Genomic DNA, 24,523 nt, shown 5'->3' with positions numbered 1-24,523 from the left:
CATTGTTGTATCCCAGCTGTCTACCATAATGCCTGGCTCAGAATAGGCCCTTAATAAAGACTAGTGAATTTGTTGATTGGCTCCATGGCCTTGGGCAACCGACATGGTCTTTCAAACTCCTTGGCTATTCCTTAAGACTATAAGTAAAACTATAAGTTTTATATATATAGTCTATAAGTTGTAAAGCAGGTGCCCTCCTGTCTTGGAAGACCAATCAATCCGCATTTCTTACACCCTGTCTTGTTCCAGGTGCCGTGCTGATCCATCGTGGGTCTGGTCCTAAAAGCTCTTAGTAAGTCTTCTCCAGTGGACACTGACTGGTCCACTGCTCTGCTCCTTGGCACTGTCTAGGTCTCCCCCTGAAATCTCTGGTTGGGAAGTGGATTTATTTGTTGAAAGCAGAAGAAATATGGCTCTCATGTTCATGCACAATTAGCACTTTCATTTTCTTTCATCGTAAATCACCCTTTTCCTATCAGTCCCCGGGATTCAGACTCTGTTAACAGGGCCCGGCAGGGAGCAAAGACAGCATATTAACTCCACTTTGTTTGCAAGTTTTCTTAGGCACACTACATTAGCCGCCCGTGTTTGCTTTCCCACTGGCAGAGAGCACGTTCCTTGTTGAGAAATTGATGTTTCGTGAAGGTCTTGTTTGTGAATGATGGAGCTGCCGATATGGACTGATGGATGGGAGAGGGGTAGGGAGACGGAAGGGAAAGTCTCCCAGCTGTCATAGACATGGAGCTTTCCAGCTTTCTAAGAGGGGTCCTCTTCTCTTGGTCCCTTGTCTCTTCTACCCAAGCCCCTCCCCATCAGGTGGTGGCCAAGTCTTGGCTGGCCCTGTTGTTTATGCCAGGTAACAACAGAGAGCTGCCTCTTCCTGGCTTCCCCAGCTATCTCTGTTTCTTTGAAAGATTGATAGAACAGAGGGTCAGGGGACGTGTTTTATTGTAAGTTTCTGTTCCAAATTTCCTGACATTTTCTGTAAAAAATAGGCCTTTAAAAGGCAGAAATAGGACTAATAGGAACCAGATCGTGAAGTGATTGTATGTCATAATGTCAAAAATAACTGCTTTTCCTTGACTTCATGGCATTAATCTTGAAGCACATAGCTCAGAGAAGCTGCTTAATGGGCTGACTTGGGGTCCCCAACCAGACCAGCCACTAACAGAGGGGCCCCCAAACTGATGGCCAAGTCCCTGGATGGTTATCAGGGCTTTGGTTTATGGCCTGCTGGGGATATTTGTTGATGAGTTCCAAGTCACTTTTCTTCAAAAATAAACTTCGTCAGAAAAAGGGCGGGACTAGGGGAGGGAACTGGGGGTTCCAGCATGAGCTTAGAATGTAGAGGCCAACTAGGGAGAGGCTTCATTTCCCCTGCTCAGCTTAGTGGTGGCAGAAATTTCCTGAGGAAAGTCCAGAAGGGTGAAAGATTATAGCTCAAATGAAAGGCAGGGTAGAAATGAAAATGCTTGAGGGGAGAGCAGATTTAAGTCCCCGTCTATGCTCTGTGCTCTCCCTGTGATCTTGGACAAGTTACTGGGCTCTCCGGGCCTCAGTTTCCTCACTTGTAAGATGATGAAGTTGGATCAGATGACCACGACATTCCCAGCGCCAAATCTACGGTTTATAAGGCACAGAACTACTTCACACATGCATCCCCCGCCTCGGCTACATTATTTATTTGTAGTCTTCTTGGGAGCATCACCTTACTTCTCCTGGACTCAGTTTCCCTGTCTGTAAAACAGAGTAGGAAGGGGATGGAATAGATCATCTCTAAGGTTTTCTGCTGTTCTGAGTAAGGTTCTATAGTCTTTCCTCATAGTCTTCATGTTAAGACTCTTTTCTGTGCTAACATTCCACGTGCTAAATATCACTCTAGCTCTGATGTTCTCTGCTGGCCCCATCATTTGGTCCTTCCAACTCCAACTCTCTGTGTTCTAAGGCTCCTCTCAGTTCTCAATTTCTATGCTCTAAATCTCCTAACATAATGTGATTAGGCTCCTCTCAGTGCTAACATTCCATGTTCTAAGTTCCCTTCCAATGTTCTCTAAGGCCCTTATAAGCTCTAAGATTCTACATTCTAAGGTTCCTTCCAGTTCTACATTCTATGTTCTAAGGTCCTTCTCAACTCTAACATTTGGAGTTCTACAATTTCTTCCAGTTCCAACATTCTGTGTCCTAAGGACCCTTTCAGCTCTACTATTTTGTGTTCTAAGTGGCATCCCACTTCTCATAGTTGAGTGCTAAGGTCCTTCTACATCTGACATTCTGTGTTCTAAGCTCCCTTCCAACTCGCAAATTCTGTTGTAAGCTGCCTTCCAGAACTCTCTGTAACATATTAACTGTCAGATTCAAAGAAAGAGAATTAGCCTTAGTTACACCTTCAGAAAGCAGAGGAGTGTCTGACTACCAAGAGGTGAAGGCATGAGCTGATTTACCTTGAAGAAAAGGTTTTTGTGAAAGAAAAGTGAAATGGGCTCCATCAAAGGGCTATTTTCAACTGGTCCTGGTCCTGGGACACAGGGCTTGTCATTACATAATGAGTGTGAATGTGGGTGTGTGATGGCAACCTTGTCTCATGTCACTGAACAGTCTGGGATCATTGAACACTGGTGTGAGTGAAACACTCCAAAGCCTAGTCCCAGGCATCTGCTTCTTGACTGATAGACAGTTGAGTTTGGGAGAGTAGAGTGGACCAATGAGATGGAACCAGAGAAGCCCAGCAGAAGAGGTCACCGAATTGCATGAGTGGACAAGTACTTGAGGAGAAGAGATTTTTCTCCTCTGGAGCTGTGTGGGATCTGAGTTCTGTGTGGGATCTGCGTTCTGTGCAGGTGGTTCTGCTGCCTAGAACAGTTCTGAGGTCTGGCAATGGAGGAAATGTCTCTGGATTGACCAGGCTCTGAGATAATGTATTTTAAGTATTGTTTCAACCCAAAGGTGCTCTGTAAATGGCAGCTATGGTCATTAGCAGCAGTGTCATCATTATTAGAATGAAACAAGGCTTTTGGTAAATGCCTGGCCCTGATGTATTTCTGCATTTGCATATTTTCTTTTCCCTTATAAATGAATTTAATGGCCTTCGATCTCATTTGCGGAGGCATTCTCCCCTGTGGAACATAATGTACTCTGTCCACACCTAATCCTATGGGATTCTCGTCCTGTTTTTCTACAGATTCTCCATAAAGGCATCTTCAGTGTGTCCCTTGACTTTCTCTAGACTTCCATTCAAAGCCCTGGGCCAAAGGCAGGGTGCCCTGGATCCATTCCACGGAGGGGCTGATGTCTTGGAAGCTGACATCAGTCAGCAAGGACTGAGTTCTTCATGCATTCCAAGAAGTGGAATGATCTGCCCAAAGTCACACATGGAATACAGAACAGAGCAGGATGGTACAGTGGCTAGGGTTCCAGACTTGGAGTTAGAAAGATTTGGGTTCAGATCACACCTCAGACACCTACTAGTTGTGTGACTTTGGGCAAGTCACTTTACTTCTCTGTTTCCTCAGTTTCCCCATTTGTAAAGTGGGAGGGTTGGATCCTGTTATTCAGTGGTTCATATTTTGATTCTTTTGAATCCTAGCTGCGTAATACTAGACAACTGCCAACCCCCCCATCCCAATTCAGTGCATTCAATCCAGTTGTTGTCATCCAGTCATCTAAGTCATGTCCGACTCTTCATGACCCCATTTTGAGGTTTTCTTGGCAAAGATACTAGAGGGGTTTGCCATCTCCTTCTCCAATTCATTTTACAGATATGGAAACTGAGGGAATCAGGATGAAGTGACTTACCCAGGGTCAGACAGCTGGGAAGTGTCTAAGACCAGATTTGAACTCACAGAAATGAGTCCAATTCCAAGCCATGTGCTGTGTCCACTGTGCCTCCTAGCAGTCCTTCATTAAATCCAGTAAAGATGAAATTATTACCTACAAGAGAAATAGTGTGGTGAAATGGATAGAAAGCTGACCAGAGAGCCAGGAAGACCTGTGTTCAAATCCTGCCTCCAATGTGTATAGAGGTGACATAACCATGAATATGCCATTTAATCTCTTGGTGCCCCAGGGAACTCTGTTATAACTAGAAGCTCCTGGAGTTCATGTTTATGTGCATCGGAGCAAGAGTCCTCTTTCCTGTTGGAACATGGGCAGGGACTGTTTCTCCATTTCTTTGTATCTTTACTGCTTAGCACAGTTCCTGGCAAACAGTAAGTGCTTAATAAGTGCATGCTGACCATTCCACATGCAGGCTATGACACTGTAAGCACGGTGCTTTCTGATTTTACAGAACTATTCTAATTGTTTTTGTTGCTATTGTCACTCTCATTTCTGGTATGGCATTTCAGTGATGGGCCTTCGCTCTGTATGTTCCTGCTTCCTTAACTTGAGTCTTGATTGTTGTACCCAGGAAAATAAAGCTACCAGGAATAGGAGATTTTCAGATGTCACTTGTCCTCCCAAGGACCCACAGTATTTTTATTTCTCCAAAAGAGACAATTCCTAATTTTCGAGAAAGCTGAGGCCCAATCATCCTCCAACCACAAGGAGTATTCTGGGCGAAGAAGTCTGGACGTCCATTTCCAAGGATAGCGAGTCTTGGTTTTCTCCTCTGTTAAATGAGAAGCCTGGAATAGATACACTCCAAGGCCCCTTCTGGCTCTCAGCTTCCATATTCTGAGTGTAAGGGGTGAGGGTTTTCACCACAGCTAATGTAATTCCAGAAGCCTAGACAGCTCAACTGAATTAATCAATCCAAAGGGTAACCTAGATGTGAGCAAGTCCCTTCTCAGTTTCAGAGGAAGTAAGGACTTTGATCACTGGGTAAAGACAAATCAGGCTACCCAGGAAATGTCTTATGACTGACTGAAATAATCAGACACACTCCTGCAGCTATCTGTAGAGCTTTTGGACTCATGCTTTCTGTAACCAGCCAGTCTAGGAGTATAGGAGTTCTAGCCAAGGCCCTGAAGGGAAACACTTTTTGGGAGGAGAGAGTCTTTTTGTCTTTTCTCCCTGCTCCCTGGAAACCCTATCAGTTTGAAAGAGTCCTCAGAGGTCCCAAAATCAAATGGGAGCAATAACAGTGACTTCTGGAGTGGAAGTGGTTGACAAGAAAGGAAATTCTTGCAGACACATATGGAAATGGAAAGACGTGTACCTAAGAATGCTGATAGCTGAAGAGTATGAGGCTCGTCTTGGTAGAGAGAAGTGCCAGCTAAGGACTCTAGAAAGGCCTAGTGCATGGCTACACTCAGGGAAACTCCACAAGGACTCAAAGAAGGGAGAAAAAGATTCCCAGGGTTAGAACTTGAGATGTATCTGTTTGCCACACACCTTCCCTACACATGGGTCTCACTGCCTTTATGATTTAAATTTGTTCTCCCCCAGAACCTTGCATGGTCAGGGGAATAGTGTGCCCACAGTTTAGGGGCAATGTTTTATGCCAATTGTACTTACTGTAGCACTATAGTAAATGACCCTTTTCTGAAAGCTAATGGACACAACTGGCTGATAATGAATGGTAAACACACAGATGGGGGCTTATGAACAATGGTTGAAACTCATCCCCTGATAGTTATCTCTAGAAATCTGATAGGAAAAATAGTTGCCCTCTGGGGGTGCCTATCTGTAAGACGGAGTGCCCAGTTGGCGGAGTAGCACTTCATAAGATTACTTCTAATTCTAAGATTCTATATACTAAAGCTCCTTCCAGTTCCAAGGTCTTTTCCAATACTTTATGTTCCAGATTCTGCATTCTAACATTTTCTGTTCTAAGATCCCTCCTAACTCTAACATTCTATCTCAGCATCCCTCTTATCACTAATTTATCTTCCAAGATCCTTGCCAGTTCTGATATTCTAAGGACCAAGATCCCTTCTGTCCTTAACATTTTATCTCTCAAGGGCTCTTCTAATTCTCGCATTACAAATTCCAGCATTCTTTCCAGGTTTAACATCTTTCTGTTCTATGTTCTAATATTATTTTTAAAATTAAATCATTTAGAATAAAATTTTCAAAAATTCACCATGTAGTTGAAGGGCAATGCAGTTCTATCTGATTCACCAGAGTTTACTTTCTGGGGAAAACAAAAACAAAATTATAGTCTGTCAACCCTTCAACCTCCCCACTCTCTCCAACCTCCCCACCATACCCATCAGAGATTCGAGTCAGAAAAGTGAACAGAACCTAAAACCGTGCTACCAAGATGTGACTTTATGGAAAGGAAGATGGCGTCACCAACCCGTGTGGTTCCAGGAAGCATAAAAGCTCCTTGGCCAGGACGACAAGCTTTTATTTTGGAAGCCTCTGGGGGTTTCACTGAACGTCATGAAACCCTGAAGGCTTTATGATTACTGGGCCAGTCAACTGCTTAACAGAGTGAAAATACTCAGATTTCTCCGTTAAAGGTCTAAGAGCTGTCCCTCCTCCTTCTTCATCATCTTCTTTGCAGGGTCTCCTTACCCAGGCATCATAGGGCATGACCATTCCCATTCCCTAATGCAGAATCAGCCAAAGGCTTCACTATTAAGGACGTGTAATTTTTAAATATGATGCGGCGTCCGTCTCCCATTCATGCTATTGAAATCCCAGAGATGATTGATGATGTGTTCAGTTTGTTTTGGCAATGGGCCAGGAGCAGAAATGTATTTCAGGCTTGACTTTCCAGATACTATCTCCAGTCATTTAAGAGTTCATTATAGGGCACCCCCTCTGCCTGCCCTAGCATTAAGGGTCTGTCAGCATTTCTCTCAGGCTTTATAACTCAGCCATAAAAAAATAATAGTAATAAAAACCAAAATCATGGCCACCTTGGCTAGGATAAGGCATTGGCCACGTCAGGCTAAGCCTGGGAGAACACGATTTCATGATTTTGATTATGGAACAGCTTGGAAAAGAGCATGGACCAGGATGAGAGACCCGGTTTTGAGTTCAGGTTTGCCACATTTTCAAGTTCTTCACAGGGTTGCCCCTCCCATCTTTCTGTTTGCTTTCCTATTGTATTTATTTTTGGTTTTCAACATTCATCTCCATAAGTCTTAAATTTCCTCCCCCTCCCTCCCCAAGATGGCACGCAATCTGATATGGGATCTGCACATACATTCCTATTAAACATATTTTCACATTCTGTTTGCTATTTCTTATGTACAATAATGACTCTCCCATCTCCGTGCCTTTGCACTGGCTGTTTCCCCGTGCCTGGAATACTCCCCCTTCTCACAGAGTCCTTGCATCCCTCAGTACTCAAGGAAAAGGCTACCTTCTACAGGCCGTTCCCAATCGCCCCAGCTGCTGATGCCTTCCCCTCTAAGGTTTCCTTCCATCCACTCTGTGTGTATCTAATATATGGTTGTTGGGGTAAGTGTCGTCTTCCCTATTAGCATATAAGCTTCTTGAGGACAGGGACCCATTATGCAGTGCCTAGCACAGTGCCTGACATAAGCCTTTAATAAATACTAGATATTGCTAGATTACTAGAGGTTTGTGGTATCTGAAATGCAGTAGGATGTACTAGGCAGAGTCTAGAGTTTACTACGGGGGAGTGTGGGGGTGAATCACTTCCCTTCTCTGGGACTCACATTTCCTCTTCTGTAGAGGGGCCTCTGAATTTTGTTGCAGCACTAATGTTATAGGTGTTTTAGCACCTGTTTTTTTTTTTTCTAAAACCCTATGGTCCACTTTCAAATACAGGGGCTCTCATATAGAGTTGCCTTGACCAACATCACAAATGCAAAGAAAACAAACAGCGATGAAATGTCCAGAGTATGTAGAACCATGTGCTAGGCTCCTGGAGATGTTGGATGAGATGATGTAGGTCTGCCCTCAAAGTGGTTACAGTCAGATGGGGGAGAAGATGCAAACCAAGAGAACTCTGGTACACAAGAAGAGGTGATACGCACATTGGAGAGACAGAAGCAAAGTTCTCTGTGATCCCCAAGAGGAAGAGAGGCTCAGGGTGGGTAGGAATTCACCAGACAAAGCCAAAGAGGGAGGACTGGGGACGCCCTGTGTGGTGTAGGCCTCCCATCATTAATCTATTATAACCAAACCGCCTGAACATCACAAAGCAGGGGGTTCCACTGTGGAATCCTCAGTACCTGAAACTCCACCTTGGTGCTATTTGTTTGAATGACTGAAATGCAAACTTCAGAATCTCAGATTTTAGAAGGACTCTCTGAGGCCATCCAGACCTACTCAAGCCACAGCAAAGACACCTTCTACAATACACTAATATCCATCATCACTTGTAGGTGTCCACAGAGTATTAGCTGTCTGAGAGGCAGCTGGTCTGGAAGAGAGCTAGGAAGATCCGAGCTTCAGTCCTGCTTCTGAAACATAGTAGCTTTGTGACCCAGGTCAAGTCACTTAACCTCTCCATGCCCCAGCTCTCTCTCTAAGACAATAAAAAGAGATTCTGACCTGCTTTGGCGGAGGGAGTTTCTTCACCTGGGAATTCCTTATACCGATGAAGTCACAGGCCTGTTTCTAGCCCATGGAGTTTACTTGTCTAGCTACATGTTGGTTTCTCCCATAGAATTCTCAACACCCAGTCTATTCATGTCTGCCCATCATATGTGACTCTTTTCCATGGCCTCCCATAAGTTTATCACAGGTGGTCCACCCAATGTGTGAAAGCCTGTCTCAGTTTATAAGGAAAAGGAAAACCCTTCTGCCAGCTAGAGCTCTCCCAAAGTGAAATGGGCTGCCCTGGGAGGCTGTAGTGACTTTTCCAAGCAATGACTTGATGGTGCTCATGAAACAAGGTCATAGATCATTATATTTAGTGCTGAAGAGACCTCGAAGATCCTCTTGGACAACCCATCCAGTTCTACAGATGAGGAAATGATGGTTTTGTAAAGAATTTTCACTGGGATCCTGGATGACCTAGCTGACCTCCAAGAGTCTGTCTAGTGTAGATGCCTGCACGATTCCATGAAGATCAGTGTGGATGCTGGGCTCTCCTCATCTCATTAAGGTATCTGCCAAGTGCCATGGAGTGAGCGGGCAGCAGCATGGCTTTTGCCCATTTGTGCAGGCACGGGATTAAAGCTGTTATGTCAGATCTCGCCCTGTGGTTATTCAGAAGTCCCATGCCATTAGCCTGATTTTTATTGAACGCAGCTCATGGCCCCAGCTCAAGAATGTGCAAGCTGACTTAGATTATGCTCGGCATTGACTTCATTAAGATAAAAATATTTCCTGAGATAGTGAGTCAGAAGTATTTACAGTGAAGGGGCAGAAAGAGACTTCAGGTTGATGGTGTGAACAGAATGTTCTCTCTGAGTCAATTGGGATGACCTAAGTACATCTGGCAGGGCTCATTTCTGCTTAGCTAAGCATTTTATTTCATGGTGGAGGCCCTCCCTTTTTCTTAAAAGGATGCATAGTGTCTGGAGGCCAAGATATTAGCACGTGCCTCCTTGGATACCTGGGCTGGAGATCTGAGTTCTAATTGTGGCTCGCTCCTTGTCAGTCTTGCCAGCTTGGTGGAAAGCCGAGCAGAGGAAAGTGGAGGGGGAGGTGTTAACCTTTAACCTTCACTTCCTTCATATTTTAGTTTCTATGCTTGTCAAAAGAGGAATCCTGGTTGCCCCCACCCAGGGGAGCAGAAGGGAGAGCTCTTTGGAAATTAAATCATGAATATTGGGAGGAATTTGTACATGAAAAATGCTATGTAATCTACAGAGTGTTCCGAAATTACATGGTTATAAGTTCACATCATCCCTCATGGACTCAGTGGGCAGATTATTCCTCCTAAATTATGGCCCCCAGATTGCGCCACAAGTTCCAGATGTGGTCTGCGCAGGGCAAAGGACGACAGCGCTGTCCCTGGCCCACTGGCTTCAGGAGTCGTAGCAGACTGGAAGCTCCACGTGGTTTAGAATGATAGCAGCTCACATTTCTTTACCTTTTCATTATTTGCAAAGCACTTTTATGTGGTAGCTCATTTGGCCATTATAACAGTGCTGAAGGTAGGTTTATTGTTTCCATTTTACACATGAGAAAGCTGAATCTGAGAAGAGCAGTTAAGTGACTTGACTAAGATCACCCAACTAGTAAGTGTCTGGGGTTGGATTTGAACCCAGGTTTTGCTGACTTCCAAGCCCACATATCTGCTATACCACAGAACTTCCTCTTCTTCAATTCTTAATGTTAGCAATGTTATGTGACAACCTAAATGAGTGAGTGAATGGATAAATAAATTGAGAAAGGAAGGGAGGGAAGGAGGGAGGAAGGGAAGGAAGGAAGGAAGGAAGGAAGGAAGGAAGGAAGGAAGGAAGGAAGGAAGGAAGGAAGGAAGGAAGGAAGGAAGGAAGGAAGGAAGGAAGGAAGAAGAGTGAGTTCACTTGGGTTGTTTTAAGAGAGGCAGGCCAAGCATCTAGGAATAGGGGGAGGAGAGTCCCTCTGTTTTGCCCTGATCATACCCTATCTGGAGACTTGTACTTGGTTCTAAAGGAGGATGTTGACAAATTGGAGAACCTTCAGAGAAAAGTCACCATGATAATGAGAACCTGAATCTACACCATGTGAGGATTTGATGAAGGGTCGGAGAAGACCAAATGAGATCTTTCTTCAGGGGTTCTAAAGGTGGTCTCATGGAATAGGGATTACGCTTGCTCTATTTAACCCCAGAAGGCGTAGAAATTGCAGAAGTAAACTGAGGCTTGATGTCAAGAAAACATGCCCAACAATTTGAGTGTTCCCAAGTGGTCAGTTTCTGGAAGTCATGGGCTCCTCCTCATTGAAGGTCTTCCAGAAGTGGTTGGATGAAACCCACCGAGAATATTGTAGAAGGGACTCCCTGTTTGTGTGGCTTCAGTGTGGTTTCGGCAAGGTAGCTATTAGTGGTCCTTCCAGCTCTGAAATTTGGTGACTCTGGAATCTGCTGTGGTGATGGAATGACGTGTGCTAGGTTGACCAATGTTTTGGTCATCAAAGATGCTCATATGGGCTACCATTTGAAGCAGACCTGTGACTACATTGGTTTAAGGAATCCTCAATCGGGAAACTCCCTCTGGTAGTTCAAATTTGATCACTGCTTGTTGTCAGGATCTTAGGTCTTAGAGAATTGAGTCCAGCCCTGAAAGGTTAAGTGAATTGTCCAGGATTGCAGAGTTCATGTGTGCCAGTGGGAGGGCTTGAACACAGGTCTTCTTGGATCAAAGGCCAATTCTCTATCCACTATTCTGTGCTCTCATGGAGCAGCATGTATAAATGAATTGGCTTCATGAACAAATCCGCTATCTGTCCATTTACCTGAGACTTATTTGGTGAATGTCTGGGAGTCCCACTAGGATTGATTAATTGCCTAGTGGACTCTGAGCATGATATACAGAGGAAGAAAAGAAAAGATGAGATACCAAGCCTCAGTTTACTTATCTGTAAAATCAAGGGGTGGGACTGGATAGCCTCTAAGCTGCCTTCTAGCTAATATTGTTACCTTGGACAAGTCACTTCACCCCTGTCTACCTCAGTCCCCCTCCTCATAAAATGGGGACCCAACAGCACCCAACATCACAAAATTGTTGTAAAGATTGAATGAGATACCATTTTTGTAAAACACTCTTAGACTCCACACGAGAAAACATTCCCCACCAGTTGGTTTTTCTGTCCATGGCATCGGCAGCCTGGGCATGGACTGAGCTCCCTGTCCCTGGAGCTCTTCTCAGAGATGTTAGAGAGCGATTCTTGTTGAAGGGTGGCTTGGTCTTGAGCTATTCTTGACTCCCTGTTACCTCCAAGCCTCCGTGATCCCATGCTCTGTATTCTAAAGAGAAGGGGAATCCTTGTCCACTGGACTCTGCCCAGCTTCATCCACCCAGAGCTTGCCCAGTCAAGGGCTTGTCATCCCACCCAATGGAGAAGCCACAAGTTGTAAACAAATTGGACCACTCTTCCTTATCAGATGAAAAGTCAAAACTGCATCTCCCCCCAAGAGTTCCCCTCCCCCTTGGGTCTTGCCTTTCCAGGAGGTACAAAGATTCAATTTAAATCTCATTTGTTCTGTCTGTAAACTGGTGCCTCCTACCAGCTACTTCCTGCATTTGCTTTGAAATACCTTTGTGAACTTGACATGGTCTTGGGTTTACAAAGGAATTTAACAGTCTCCCGAAGCTATTCCAGGTGCTCTCCTCCTGACTTTGGCCAAGCCTTTGAACCCTGGATTCTTACTTTCCTCCTCTATAAAATGAAGGTTTGGCCTGGGTCATCTCAAAGTCAGGGACTCATAAAATGATAGGGCTTAGAGAGTCCTCCACTTTGGCACAGGCTTTGAGGAGACAGGGACTGTCCCAGAGAAAGTAAGCCACAAACCAAACAAACCCTGGTGACCACACCCTGCTTGCCATAATAACCAGAGAGGGATGGGAGAAATCAGGCTCCAAGTCTCCTCTTCGGCTCCTAACACTTAAAGCCTTTTAGCTTAGAGGGAGTCATCTTGACATGGAATGAAGAACAGCGTCTTTGGAGGGATAGGCTCTGAGTTCAAATTCTGATTCTCATACTTTCTCCAGATGTTACCTTGGACAATTCCTATAGCATCCCTGTAAAATGAGGGGACTGGACAAGATGACCACTGAGGTCTGCTCCACCTCCAAATCTATAAACCTAAAGACTGTTGTCTTTGTACCCCTGGCACATTCCAGATAGAGAGGAAGGGAAGGAGGAAGAGAGGCAGGAAGGGAGAGAGGAAAAATGGAAGAAAGGGAAAGAGAGTCCTTAAATTTATTTAGTAAATTAATTATTAAGGGGCGGCTAGGTGGCGCAGTGAGTAAAGCACTGGCCCCAGAGTCAGGAGGACCCAAGTTCGGTTCCGGCCTCAGACGCTTAACACCCACACAAAAAAATTAGCTGTGTAACCTTGGGCAAGTTACTTAACCCCAATTGCCCTCCAAAACAAAAAGGCAAAAAAATTTATTATTAAATTTATTTAATTTCTTTTCTTGTTGCTTGTCATATTTCCTCCTTAACCTGGGAGCTTTGAGATGTGGCCATGATATCCCTGTAAGTTTTCTTTCTGGTTTCTCTTTCAGGTGGTGAACAGTGGATTTTTAAAATTTCCACTTAACTCTCTTGTTCTAGAACTTCAGGGCAATTTTCACGAACAATTTCTTGTAATATTTCATCAAGATCCTTTTTAAAAATTGTAATTTTTAGGTAGTCCCCTTAAGCTCCTCGAGCAAAGCAGAGACCTTGCAGAATTAGTACTCCCAAGTGCCCACTGAAAATGATGGGAGAATTTCTTCAAGCATGGGACAGGGCTTCAGGGTTCTGCACCCTTCTCACTATCTTCTTTTGTCTCCCTATTATCTTCTCAGATTCCTTCCTGACGCTGGATGAGCCCATGAATAACATCACCACATCTCTGGGCCAGACTGCTGAACTGCACTGCAAAGTCTCCGGAAACCCACCCCCAACCATCCGCTGGTTTAAAAACGATGCCCCCGTGGTCCAGGAGCCCCGCAGGATTTCCTTTCGAGCTACCAACTATGGCTCTCGCTTGCGGATACGAAACCTGGATACTACAGACACTGGTTACTTCCAATGTGTTGCAAGCAATGGCAAAAAAGTTGTGTCCAGCACTGGAGTTCTTTTTGTCAAGTTTGGTAAGGTGTCATCTTTTGCATCTGATTCTTTGATATCCAGCTGCCATCAATCAATAGACATATATTAAGTGCCTACTGGATACTGAGTACTTTGTATTCCAGGAGTGCAAAGGCAAGAGTAAAACAGTTCCTGCCACCAAGGAGAACACAAATTTATCAAGGAAGACAACCTGTATATATATGTACACACACACACATACATATATATATATATAATATAAAAATTGATGCAAGATTATTTTGTGGAGAGGGATTAGCAACTGAGGATCAATCAATAAACATTTATTAAGCACCTACTCAGTGCCAGGCCCTGTGCTAAGCTCTGGGGATACAAATGAGGCAAAAGATAGTCCTTTCCCTCAAGAAGCTTATAGTCTAATGGGGGAGACAGCATCAAAATAAAGATATACAAAGCAAGCTGTATATAGGATAGAGAGGATGCAATTAATTTAGGGAAGGCAATGGAATTAAGAAGATGATCAGAAATGGCTTCCTAGAGAAGGACATGCTTTAACTCAATCTTAAAGACAACTAGATCAATTCTCCATACAAAAGAGCTTAAAAGAATGAAGGAGGGAGTGAATGAAAAGCTTAGAATGTGCCAGGTGCTTTCCAAAGCTCTGGGGATGTAGAGCTGAAAAGTCCTCAAGGACCTTACATTTGGATAGGGTACGATAACACATATAAGAGAGTTGTGGCCAAGGAGAGGTGTTTTGGTCAAGGAAGTCCCAGGGACAATGATTGGAGTTGTATGGCAATTGATTGGCATATCCTTTCCTAGAATGGTACCCTAAAGTGCTATATAAATGCTAGCTATCGTCATCATCATCATTAAGAACAATAATGGGAGCTCCCCTCCCCCCAACAAATAACTGACATTTAACCAGGAAGTATTGGTCAATAATTATGATATTTGATAGATTGACTTTAACGTTGGTGGAGGGCTAGAGTTGGGATTTGACTGGAATAGGTGCCCAAAGTCTCAAGTACTTCCAGTGGGCCACCTCTGACTCTTGAGATGATTCCCACTGTAATATCTCCGGTGTTGGCATTTCCTGTGCCATTCATCAGACCTGAGCTGTGTCTATGGAATCAACATTCTCACCTCCTGGGGCTTTGGATCATGGAATGGAAGGATCCATAAATCTTGGGACAATGAATAGTACTCAAGGGCAATTACTGGCTTTGATCCATAATGGATTGACCATGCCTCGCTATTGGGTGTCTGGCTAACTTAAGCTAAAATATTGCTTTTTTCTTTTTGTCTTTATTCCTAGGTCCCCCGCCCACAGCAAGCCCTGGAACATCGTAAGTACTTCATTATTTCCCGTTGCATTGCCTTCTTAAGTATGTGTCCTTCCTGCCTAGGACTTGCTGTCTAGGGTTCAAGGAACAAAACAAAACAAAACGAGTGTGCCTTCCTTCTAGATCTGGGAGCTCAAGTCCCAGCCAGATGTGTTTCTGTCTTCTGTATTTGCCGCCTGCCCTGATGGGAAACCACCATTATCAATAGATGACTGTCTCTTTGTCTCGAGAATTACTGTGATATGGCATCTGCATTTTCAAAGCCCAAAGCAATTCCAGTAGGCTAGTTGAAAAAGCTGTGTCTTTTGAGAAGAGATGGACAGTGAGGTTGGATGAGGTGCTGCTACCTCCCTGAAGACTTGGAAGTCCTCACACTGAACTGTGTGGCATAAGAACTGTTCTGTGAGGGTTTCTGTGGTCTGGCTTTGTCATTATCCTCTGTGGCAGTGGGGGTCATAGGGCAGCATTTATATCAGTCTTCATCGTTCCCTCTGTGATTGGTTCCCTCTACGAAATGGTTGTTAGGAGGATCAACTGAGATCACGTGTGTAAAGTGCTTTATAAACCTTAAGTCACTATTTAAATGTTAGTTGGGATGCGGAGGAAGAAGAGGAGCGGGAAGAGGGGGCGGGGTGCTGAGATGCAGAAAGCCCTACCACAAAAGTCTCCTCTGAGCTAGGAATGGCTCTGAGGGAAACCCTTGTTTCTCTGCAGTTCCTTCATTGTTTTCTCTGGCATGCATGTAGATTGTTATCGGCTGTTCTGGTTACCTCTCAGGAGACCCAGCTTCTTAATCTCAGGCTTCATTGTTCATGGTCTTGTCTTTCATTTACTCTGGCTTGATTGCTGGCTTTTCTATGAGAACAGCTGGGAGGTCACTGACTCCCCCAACAATTCCTTCTCCTGGTGGGCACAGGTGGGGCTTTAGAATATCCTTCCTGGGCAAGAGGCTACCCAGATTAGCTTGGGGTTATGTTCCTTCAGCACCCACTGGCCTAGGTAACTTGCTCTTGTCCTGGTCCTGAATCCTTTCTGTTCCTACCCAGTCACAAGGAGACCATAAGGCTTCCACCAGGAAGTGATGCCCTTCTGGGAACAGAAGAGATAAGAACCATATTCCCCAGAATAGCATCTAGGTTACTAATCTAAAAAGAAAAAGGCATACTCACAACATGGAGGACTGATAGGGTTGACCAATGGTTAGTTTTCCTTGGAATTACCTGCTCTATCTCATTCACTGGTCAAGTCTACAAATAAATCCAAAGCTAAATGGGAGAATGCAAGGTCATGAAGGACCAGCATGGAGGGTAAAACCTCTGCTGGGATTCAGGAAGATTCAGTTGCTTTCAGGTAGGAGGGACACTTTCTTGGAGGGTCACATGTCAAGGTGGGCAGGGTTTTAGAAAAACTCTACTGTAACAGTCCATCCCCCTCTTTGTTTCTGGCTACCTCTGGGGCAGCTAGCTATGAGGGCTCCAAAGTGCAAAGTTAAGGGTGTACTCTGGTCTTCTTTCTGTGTATACTTAAAATTCAAGATTGAATCTTGCCAGCAGAAATACTGACCTTCTGTTCTATTCAAGGATTCAAGGATTCAGTACCAAGGTCTTACAGGGTGGTAAACAGTGAACTTTGACCCAGAATAATGACAAGAATCTGGTAGTCAGATCCTCAATTGCAGGCAAATCAAGGTCAAAAATGAAAGCATCTACCAAGAATTTACAGTTATCCATTCCACATTGTGGGGGTTAGGGGTGTGGTGCCCCTGCAATCTGGAAAATCCACGTAAATTTTTTTGGCCCTCCCTTGGTACCAGAGAAGAAGTCTGCTTTTTTTTCCTTTTTCTTTTATGGGGTGTTTCCAGTACCTTACAGTAAAATCTGGGTTAAGTATTTGGTCATAGGGTATATATAGGTCAGTGTGATATCTCTAAATTTCTAGCCTTTGTGTGTCATCTCCTGGCTTTCATGTTCTTTTTGTAAACTTTAGCTTTTTATTTGCTTTAACTTTAAAAAAGAAATTGTATATATGTATGGCATTAGAAGTTCAAATATGTTGATATTATGCAATACTATACATGTATTTTATGCATAATGAGCTTCTAAGCTTTTTCTGTGCTGTTGGCTGGCCTTCATGTATCGTCCGGGACTTCAGCAAAACTCCAAAAGAATCCCCATTTAATTTCCTATGCTTACCCAGGATATGCCTCAATGGGGAAAGTCATGGTGTGGAAGGAATAACTGTATTGTTCTTTAAGCCAGTGTCCCCAAGACCCTTTTAGGACATCCACGATGTCAAAACTATGTTGGTAATAATACTAAAACATTTCCATTTGGAATATGGTCAATATTGATAGAGAGAATCCCCCCAAATAAAAATTCTTTGTGGAGGTCCTCAACAATTGTTAAGAGTATAGAAGGTTTGCAACTCAAAAACTGTTTAAATGAATGTTAAAAATTGTCTTTACATGTAATTGGGACCAAATAAAATATTACTTTTTAAAAAGAGCGTTGAGGGATGTTAATTAGATCACAATGTTTGGGAACCCCTACTTTAGTCTAGTATTTTTTTTTTGGTTTCCAATGTCATTTGGGTTTAACCTTGATAGTAATATGGTAACCTCATCTTTATGGTTTATACTTACTGGAAATGTCATTTACTTAAACTCAAATGCAGCTCTTCTGAGCATCAGGGACCTCATTTAGCTAGTGTCTAAGGAGGCATTCTAACTCGTGTTGTCCTGATTTTCAAGTTCTTTGCTAATATTCTGAAAAGAATTCACTGGAAATTATCTAGCCTCATTTCATTAAAAATAGCTGTGCCTACTGGGTGCATGGCCTTCTTAGGTCAAAATGGCTACCATGGTTAGGATGTGCTTGGACCAAGCCCAGCCCTGAATCAGGCCATGCAGCACTGACTCCATTTCCTGACGGAGGCCATTGGATTCCAACATGGGATATTTTAATGCTATTCTGTAAGTTCCCGGAGGTCCAGTGGAATTCCATTAATAAAACATGCAAGGAGTAAAAAATAAACATTGGCCCTTGGCCAAGCCTTTCTGATACTTCATCAGCCAGTTAATTGTAACAGTAGAAAGGGCTTTATAGTCACTCCATACTAATTGCATTTCTCAGTGCATGGGGAGAAAATACTGATTGGTCTTAAGGCAGGTCAGAAGTTTGGTCACCCTGCCTCCCTTCCTTAAAGCTAATCGCCTTTTTGGAATTGCTCACTGGATTGGTTGATAAGTGAAATCCTTTTGAAGTTTTAATTTAAACAAAGATTAAAACTTTTCTGAAAAATTATTCATGTTTAAAATGCCTTCCCACTCCTGTAAAATATTTGTTCCTGTTAATCCTTGCTTCAATTGCTGCTGATAATTTGGATCCCAGGTTGGATTTCTGTGGTTAAGTACCTAAATCCATAAGCTCCCAGACCTGGCCTGAGGCCAAGGGCTGGTGACGCCCTCCATGGCACGCCATGTTTGTGCCAGAGTCTTCTTACCCTGGAAACTCTCATTGACAAATTAGCTGACATCTGCCTTCCTGCTGGTGTTACACTTTGGTGAAGCCAATCTCAGTCAAGAATCAGTTAATCAATAGGGCACAAGTAGGTGGGATGCAGATGGGTGGCGCCATAGTGCACAGAGAGTGAGACCTGGAGTCAGGAAGACTTATCTTCCCAAGTTCAAATCTGACTTTAGACACTCACTAGCTGTGTGACCCTGGGCAAGTCACTGAACCCTGTTTGCCTCAGTTTCCTCATCTGTAAAATGAACTGGAGAAGAATATGGCAAACCACTCCTGTATCTTTGCCGAGAAAACCCCAAATGGGGTCATGGAGAGTCAGACACAACAAGTAGGTGGCACAGAGGATAAAGCATTGGTTCTGTAGTCAGGAAGACCTGAGTTCAAATCCATCCATAGAAGCTTCCTGGTTGTGTCACCCTGGGCAAGTCATCTGACTTCTCTCTGCATCAGTTTCTCCACTGTAAAAGGGGATAATAACAGCACCTCCTCCCAAGGTCGTTGTATCAGATCCGATCAGATCATACCAGTAAAGCACAATGCAGACCTTTGCAGTGCTATAGAGATATTAAACTATGACTAGTCATAAGCCCTGACTCCTGATCATTATGGAGCAAAAGCTGGGCTCTGTGCTGGAGACAGGGACCAAATGGAAAGCGCTCCTGCCCTTGGTGACTTAACGTTCTACTGGGGGAAGCCCATGGAGAGATGGAAGTGTCTAGTAAATCCATACACAGTGCATGCGAGGAATTGTTGGAAAGGTGTAGCAGCAAGCACCCCAGCATCCCCAGGGTGGCTGCTAGCACAGGTTCCTAGATCTGCTTTTCTAAAGGAAAGCAACTCAAAATGGGTTAACAATCTTGCTTTAATCAATCAAACATGTATCATTTACCTTGTTCAGGGGAAAAAGTCACCAACCCAAACTTCAGAGTATACAGACAGGTTACAAACAGAAGTTACAAGAAGACAGAGGAACATCTCAAGCAGACAGGCTTCCAGCTGTCTGACCATTACATCCATACCTAGTCACAGTTACCAGAGAGGGAAGCATCAGCATCTGGGTTTTCAAAGCCAGGGGTCTCAATGGCTGCCCAAGAGTCTCCTCTGGTCAAATCACACTACACTTCTCAAAGTGAGCCGCAGATCAAAGCCTCACATCTGGGTTTATTGTAACAACCCTCTTGACCCACTGTCTAATCACAAAGTATTTCCTAAAATCAAGCCTCCTGCCACAAGCTCCAGGTTCACTTAAACCTATCAAAGTGCCTAGGGGCAGGGAAGATATTAAATTTACATCCCCATAACAGAAGGCACCAGTAGAGGGGTGAAAGCCCCAAAAACTCCTGGAGGAGCTTGAGCTGAGCTTGAGGAATTCTAAAAGATGGCATTAAGGAGGGAACGAATTCTAGCAAAGGCACGGATGCTGGCTTTTCTGGGAGCAAAACCAAAAAGGTCAGTTTGGCCAGACCATAAAGTGGGTGAGGGGGAGTAATACAGAGCTTGGAATGCCAAACTTCGAATGCCATTTAGTACTTGATTCTGGAGGCAAGAGGGAGTTACAGGAGTTTACTGAGTAAGAGAGTAACATGGTCAGATCTGCACTTGAGAAAAATCACTTTGGTGCCTGAGCAGAGGATGGATTGGAGGGGGAAAGAGACGATTGGAGGGGGAAAGAGACTTGGGGCAGGCAAACGACCCTCCCCCACCCCCAGCGGCTATTGAAAAAGTCCAGGAGTGAGGTGATGAGGGTCTGCACCAGGGGTGGCCAAGGGGGGAGGGAGGGAAGCCGGTGATGTCATAGAATCTGTTGTAATGTCTTTGAATTTCCAGGCTGTGCTGTGACCCGAGAAGCTTATGAGAAATTGGGTCCCTACTAGTTGTGTAACCTCAGGTGAGAAACTTTCTCTCTCAGCCTCAGTTTCTACATTTGTAAAATCTCCCTTAACAGAACTGTTGTGAGAAAAATGCTATAGAAATCTGTGATTATTATCATTAATTAAAGTAAGTCTTACTGATGTTTGTGTTTGTGTAGGGGCACTATGATTTAGTGGATTAAATACAGTTTTTGGAGTCAGGAAGAACCAGGTCCAGTTCCTGCCTCAGACACTTACTTGCTGGTTGATCCTGGGCAGATCACTTAACTTCTAGGAGACTCATTTTCCTCACTTGTCAAATGGGTATAATATCACACGTAATGCTTGATCCCATTTTATCCTCCCAGTTTGCTGTTGTGCGGTTAAATGAGATCATGGAAATAAAGTATGTTGCAAATATTAAAGTCCTGTATACATGCCAGCTATTATTATATCAGAATCATCTCTAGATATACTTTCTTCCTCCCCCCCCCAACTTCAATTGTGCCCTTCCTAGTTACAAAGAAAAATAGTGAAGAAAAAGAAACATAGTGACTATGTCTAACCATGTATATCGTGTTCTACAACTGTGGACCCTCACCTGCCGATGGCGAGGTGGGGGAGGGCTTCACCGTTTGTTCTCTGCAATCATGGTGGTTTGTCACAATTATCCCCATGTTTGGGGTAGTTTTTATGTTTATCATCGTTCATTTAGTCATTTTGTCTATTATTCCTGTTTGCTTCACTTGGCATCAGTTTCTATAAATCCTTCCATTCTGCACTCCTCACCCATTACTTCTCATAGAGCAATAAAACTCTATTATAATCACGTACTGCAGGTTTGGCAGTATGTCAGGCTCCCACTGATGGGGACCTTGTTGTTGTTGCTGCTGCTTCCTTGTGTTCAGTCACATCTGACTCTTCATGATCCCTTTGGGGGTTTTCTTGGCAGAGACACTGGAGTGGTTTGCCATTTTCTTCTCCAGTTCATGGAGATGGAGAAATGGAAGCAAACAGGTTAAGGGACTCGCCCAGGGTCACACAGCCAGTAAGATGTCTGAAGCTTCATTTAAACCCATGAAGATGAGTCTTCCTGATTCCAAGCCCAGTGCTCCATACCTGTACCATCTAGCTGAGGTAAACAGGGTTAAGTGATTTGCCCAGGGTCACATAGCTAGTTAATCGACCCATGATTATCCACTTTTCAGATTTTTGCTTTCACAAAAAAGTGATGCTATGATTATTTGGGTATATTCAGGGCTTTTATTTCTGTCATAAGCCCACCAGGGTCAGGGGGTATGAACAGTTTAATGATTTTTCTTGAATAATTCCAAATTGTTTTGGAGAGTGACTGGACTCATTCACAGCTCTACCAACAATATGTGGCTGTGCATTTCTTCCTCCAACACTCCCATCCAATGCTGACTGTTTCCACATTTTCTTATCTTTGATGAGTGAAGTGTGGGGCACTGGAAAGGCAGCCGTCCTCAGGGTCAGGAAGTCATGGCTTTGAATCCTCCTTCTAACACAGGAAGACTTAATGACTTTGGGTGAATTTCTTATCCTCAGTCCTGCAGGCAACTATCTAAGACTGAAAGTTGAAAAAAAGTTGTCATCAGGAGTTCCCCACCCTAATGAAATCATAGGTCTGGCCAAAAAAAATCGTTTTTGGGAATGTGATCGGTAACCTCTTATTGATTCACAACCTAAGTAGCCTGGGCAAGGCTTCATTCATTACCACGCTCCTCCCAGGTCAGGTAAGAAGATATCACATCTCACTGAAAGAATCAAGGTAGACTTTGTGGAAGAAGTTTATTGAAGTTGGATCTTGAAGGTTCTCAACAATTTATCAAGAGATTCAACAGATTTTTCTAATTATAGTTTCACTGAATCTCAGAGTTTAAAAGGGACCTTCCAATTCACACCTCAACATCTTGTCCAACATCCACTGGAAGATATAGAATAAACAAACTAATGAATGAATGTAAGTTAAAAATAAATGAGTACATGCACATGTGTAAGTAGATAGTAAACTGTTACGTATGTCTACATATAATAGACGTATGTGGATATGTATACATACAATTATATATGTATGTATACATACACATGGGATGTACGTTCATGCATACACACATGCTTACAAATACAGACACATATATAATAATTTGTGAGGAGGGGCTCTGGTAGCTGGGGAGATCCAAAAAGACTTCAAATAGGAGTTGATACTTTCCCAGGGGGAGGAGGTGGGGAACAGAATAATCATTTGCATAGTGCCTACACTATGCAATTATAAATATTATTTCAATCAATTCTCATAACAACCTATGAAATAGGTGCTGTTATAACCCCCATTTTACACTTGAGGACACTGAAGCAAACAGAGTTTAAGTGACATGCCCAGGGTCATACAGCTAAGTAAGTGTCTGAGGCTGGATTTGAACTCAGGTCTTCCTGGTGCCATCTTGCTGCCTCCCTTGAGGCAACTCTTAGCTTTGAAGGGAACCTGGCATAGGAAGAGATAGAGAAGAAAATGGAAACAATCAAGGCAGGGAAATCAGTCTATGCAAAAGACTGAGATGGATGAGAGATGAGATGTTCCCAAGGGGCAGCAAGAAGTCCATTTAAGAAAATGTCAAGTGGAATAAAGTCAGATTAGCTTTGAAAGACAGGCTGGAGCCAAGGTCTGAAAGGCTTTAAATACCCAATAAAACTGCTCTAGGGAGCCACCAGGGCTTTCAGAGCCAGGATAGCCTGGCTAGACTGTGCCTTTGGACTATCAGAGTATTAGATGTGTAGACCTAGAGGATGGATTGGAGTGGGGAGGGACTGGGAGGCAGGAGGCCAGTTCAGAAGCTCTTACTGAAGTCCAGTTGGGAGGTGATGAAGACCCAAAGTAGGGCAGTTATTTAGAATTGAGTGGAGAGAAGGGTTGGGAGGTAAGGCAGATTGTGGGAGTAGAATCAGCAAGATTAATGGCAACTAATTAGAACTATGGGGGAGGGGAAATTATGAGCTGAGGGTTACTCCAAGGTCGATTCTCCAATGTGACTCCAAGAAAATGGTGGCTCAGAAGAACTTCTGGGGGTGTTCTTGATAGATAGAAGGAAGTCAGGAATAGGGATAAGTTTGGAGGTAATGATAATGCATCCTTTTTTGCACTCAGGGCAAAGAGTACACAAATATTTACCAGGACAAATTGTGCAAAATGTAGCTTTAAATCAACTTTCCAGGCTAAATTCCATTGCTTAACATGGAACTTTGCATATAGTAGGGGCTTAATAAATGTTTATTGACCAAATGAATTCAGTTGAGGGCTGAGGAACCTCTGGAATCCTACCTTCCCAAGAGAAAAGAAAAACCCAAGAATATTCCAAGGCTTCCTCAGGGATGATAGTAGGGGAAGCAGGGGCCAATGTGGGCCTGAGAGGAGGAGAATGGCCATAGCAGGAAGAAATGGGCCCCCTGGTACCGTCTACTTTCACTAATTAGTCTTTCTAACCAAGTGATAATGTGCAATAGAAACAGTCAGAGACACAGATTTTTGTGTCCTACCCATGCCCTAACCATTAGGCAACATAACCTCCTCTTAAACAGAACCAGCAATCTACTCTCCTCGTTCTCCTCTGTATGCCTTTGGCACCCTTTCCTCTATTGAAAGCTAGAGTAGCCAGCCGTATCTATGTCCTAGTTTCAGCGAAAGTGAAGAAGTGTAGTAGAGGTCTGCCTAAGCCCTCCAAAGGATGCCTTTTTTCCCCTGCTCTGCAATTCATGATAAACTCAAGAATGACTTTCAACACTTTGTGCTCAAGGGACAAAGCAGGGAAGATGGGGGTCCAGCCAGAGTTCTTCTAGTGAATGGGAGCGACAGGCCCTTCTCAGCCCCGTCACCCTGAGCCTGATCCCAGCAGCCTCAGAACCAGCAGCTGTGGGGAGTGGGAGGACCATGGAGGGAATGGGGTAAGATAAGATAAGGAGGATTTCCCAATCCCACTTGGGTTGGGTCTGGCAATCTCAAGGCTAGAAGAGCCAAATTCTCCTGTCCCTGGTCACCTTTCACACTCAACAAATCTTACATTATAGATGGGGAGCTGAAAGCTTTCAAGAATTCCAGTGGATCATTTACACAGTATTTATTATGTGTGTGTGGCACACATAAAGAGAGGGAGGGAGAGACAGACAGACAGACAGACAAAGAGAGAGAGAGAGAGAGAGAGAGAGAGAGAGAGAGAGAGAGAGA

General features: G+C 43.8%; 1 protein-coding gene across 1 annotated transcript in view; it reads left to right on the top strand.

Moving 5' to 3' along the window:
• LOC138164898 (inactive tyrosine-protein kinase transmembrane receptor ROR1) overlaps positions 1-24,523 on the top strand; it is a 372,629-nt gene that overhangs the window by 246,043 nt on the left and 102,063 nt on the right. Inside the window, exons 3-4 of the mRNA XM_069092845.1 lie at positions 13,314-13,601; positions 14,879-14,909. Of these exons, the coding sequence (XP_068948946.1) occupies positions 13,314-13,601; positions 14,879-14,909 (319 nt within the window). The remainder of the gene's footprint in view (positions 1-13,313; positions 13,602-14,878; positions 14,910-24,523) is intronic.

This window comes from Petaurus breviceps, unplaced genomic scaffold (assembly GCF_028583685.1).
Source record: "Petaurus breviceps papuanus isolate PSGF00001 unplaced genomic scaffold, PetGlider_PUasm1.0 207, whole genome shotgun sequence".
NCBI lineage: Eukaryota > Metazoa > Chordata > Mammalia > Diprotodontia > Petauridae > Petaurus > Petaurus breviceps.
The sequence above is the reverse complement of the archived record's forward strand: the minus strand, read 5'-3'. Positions and strand labels throughout refer to the sequence as shown.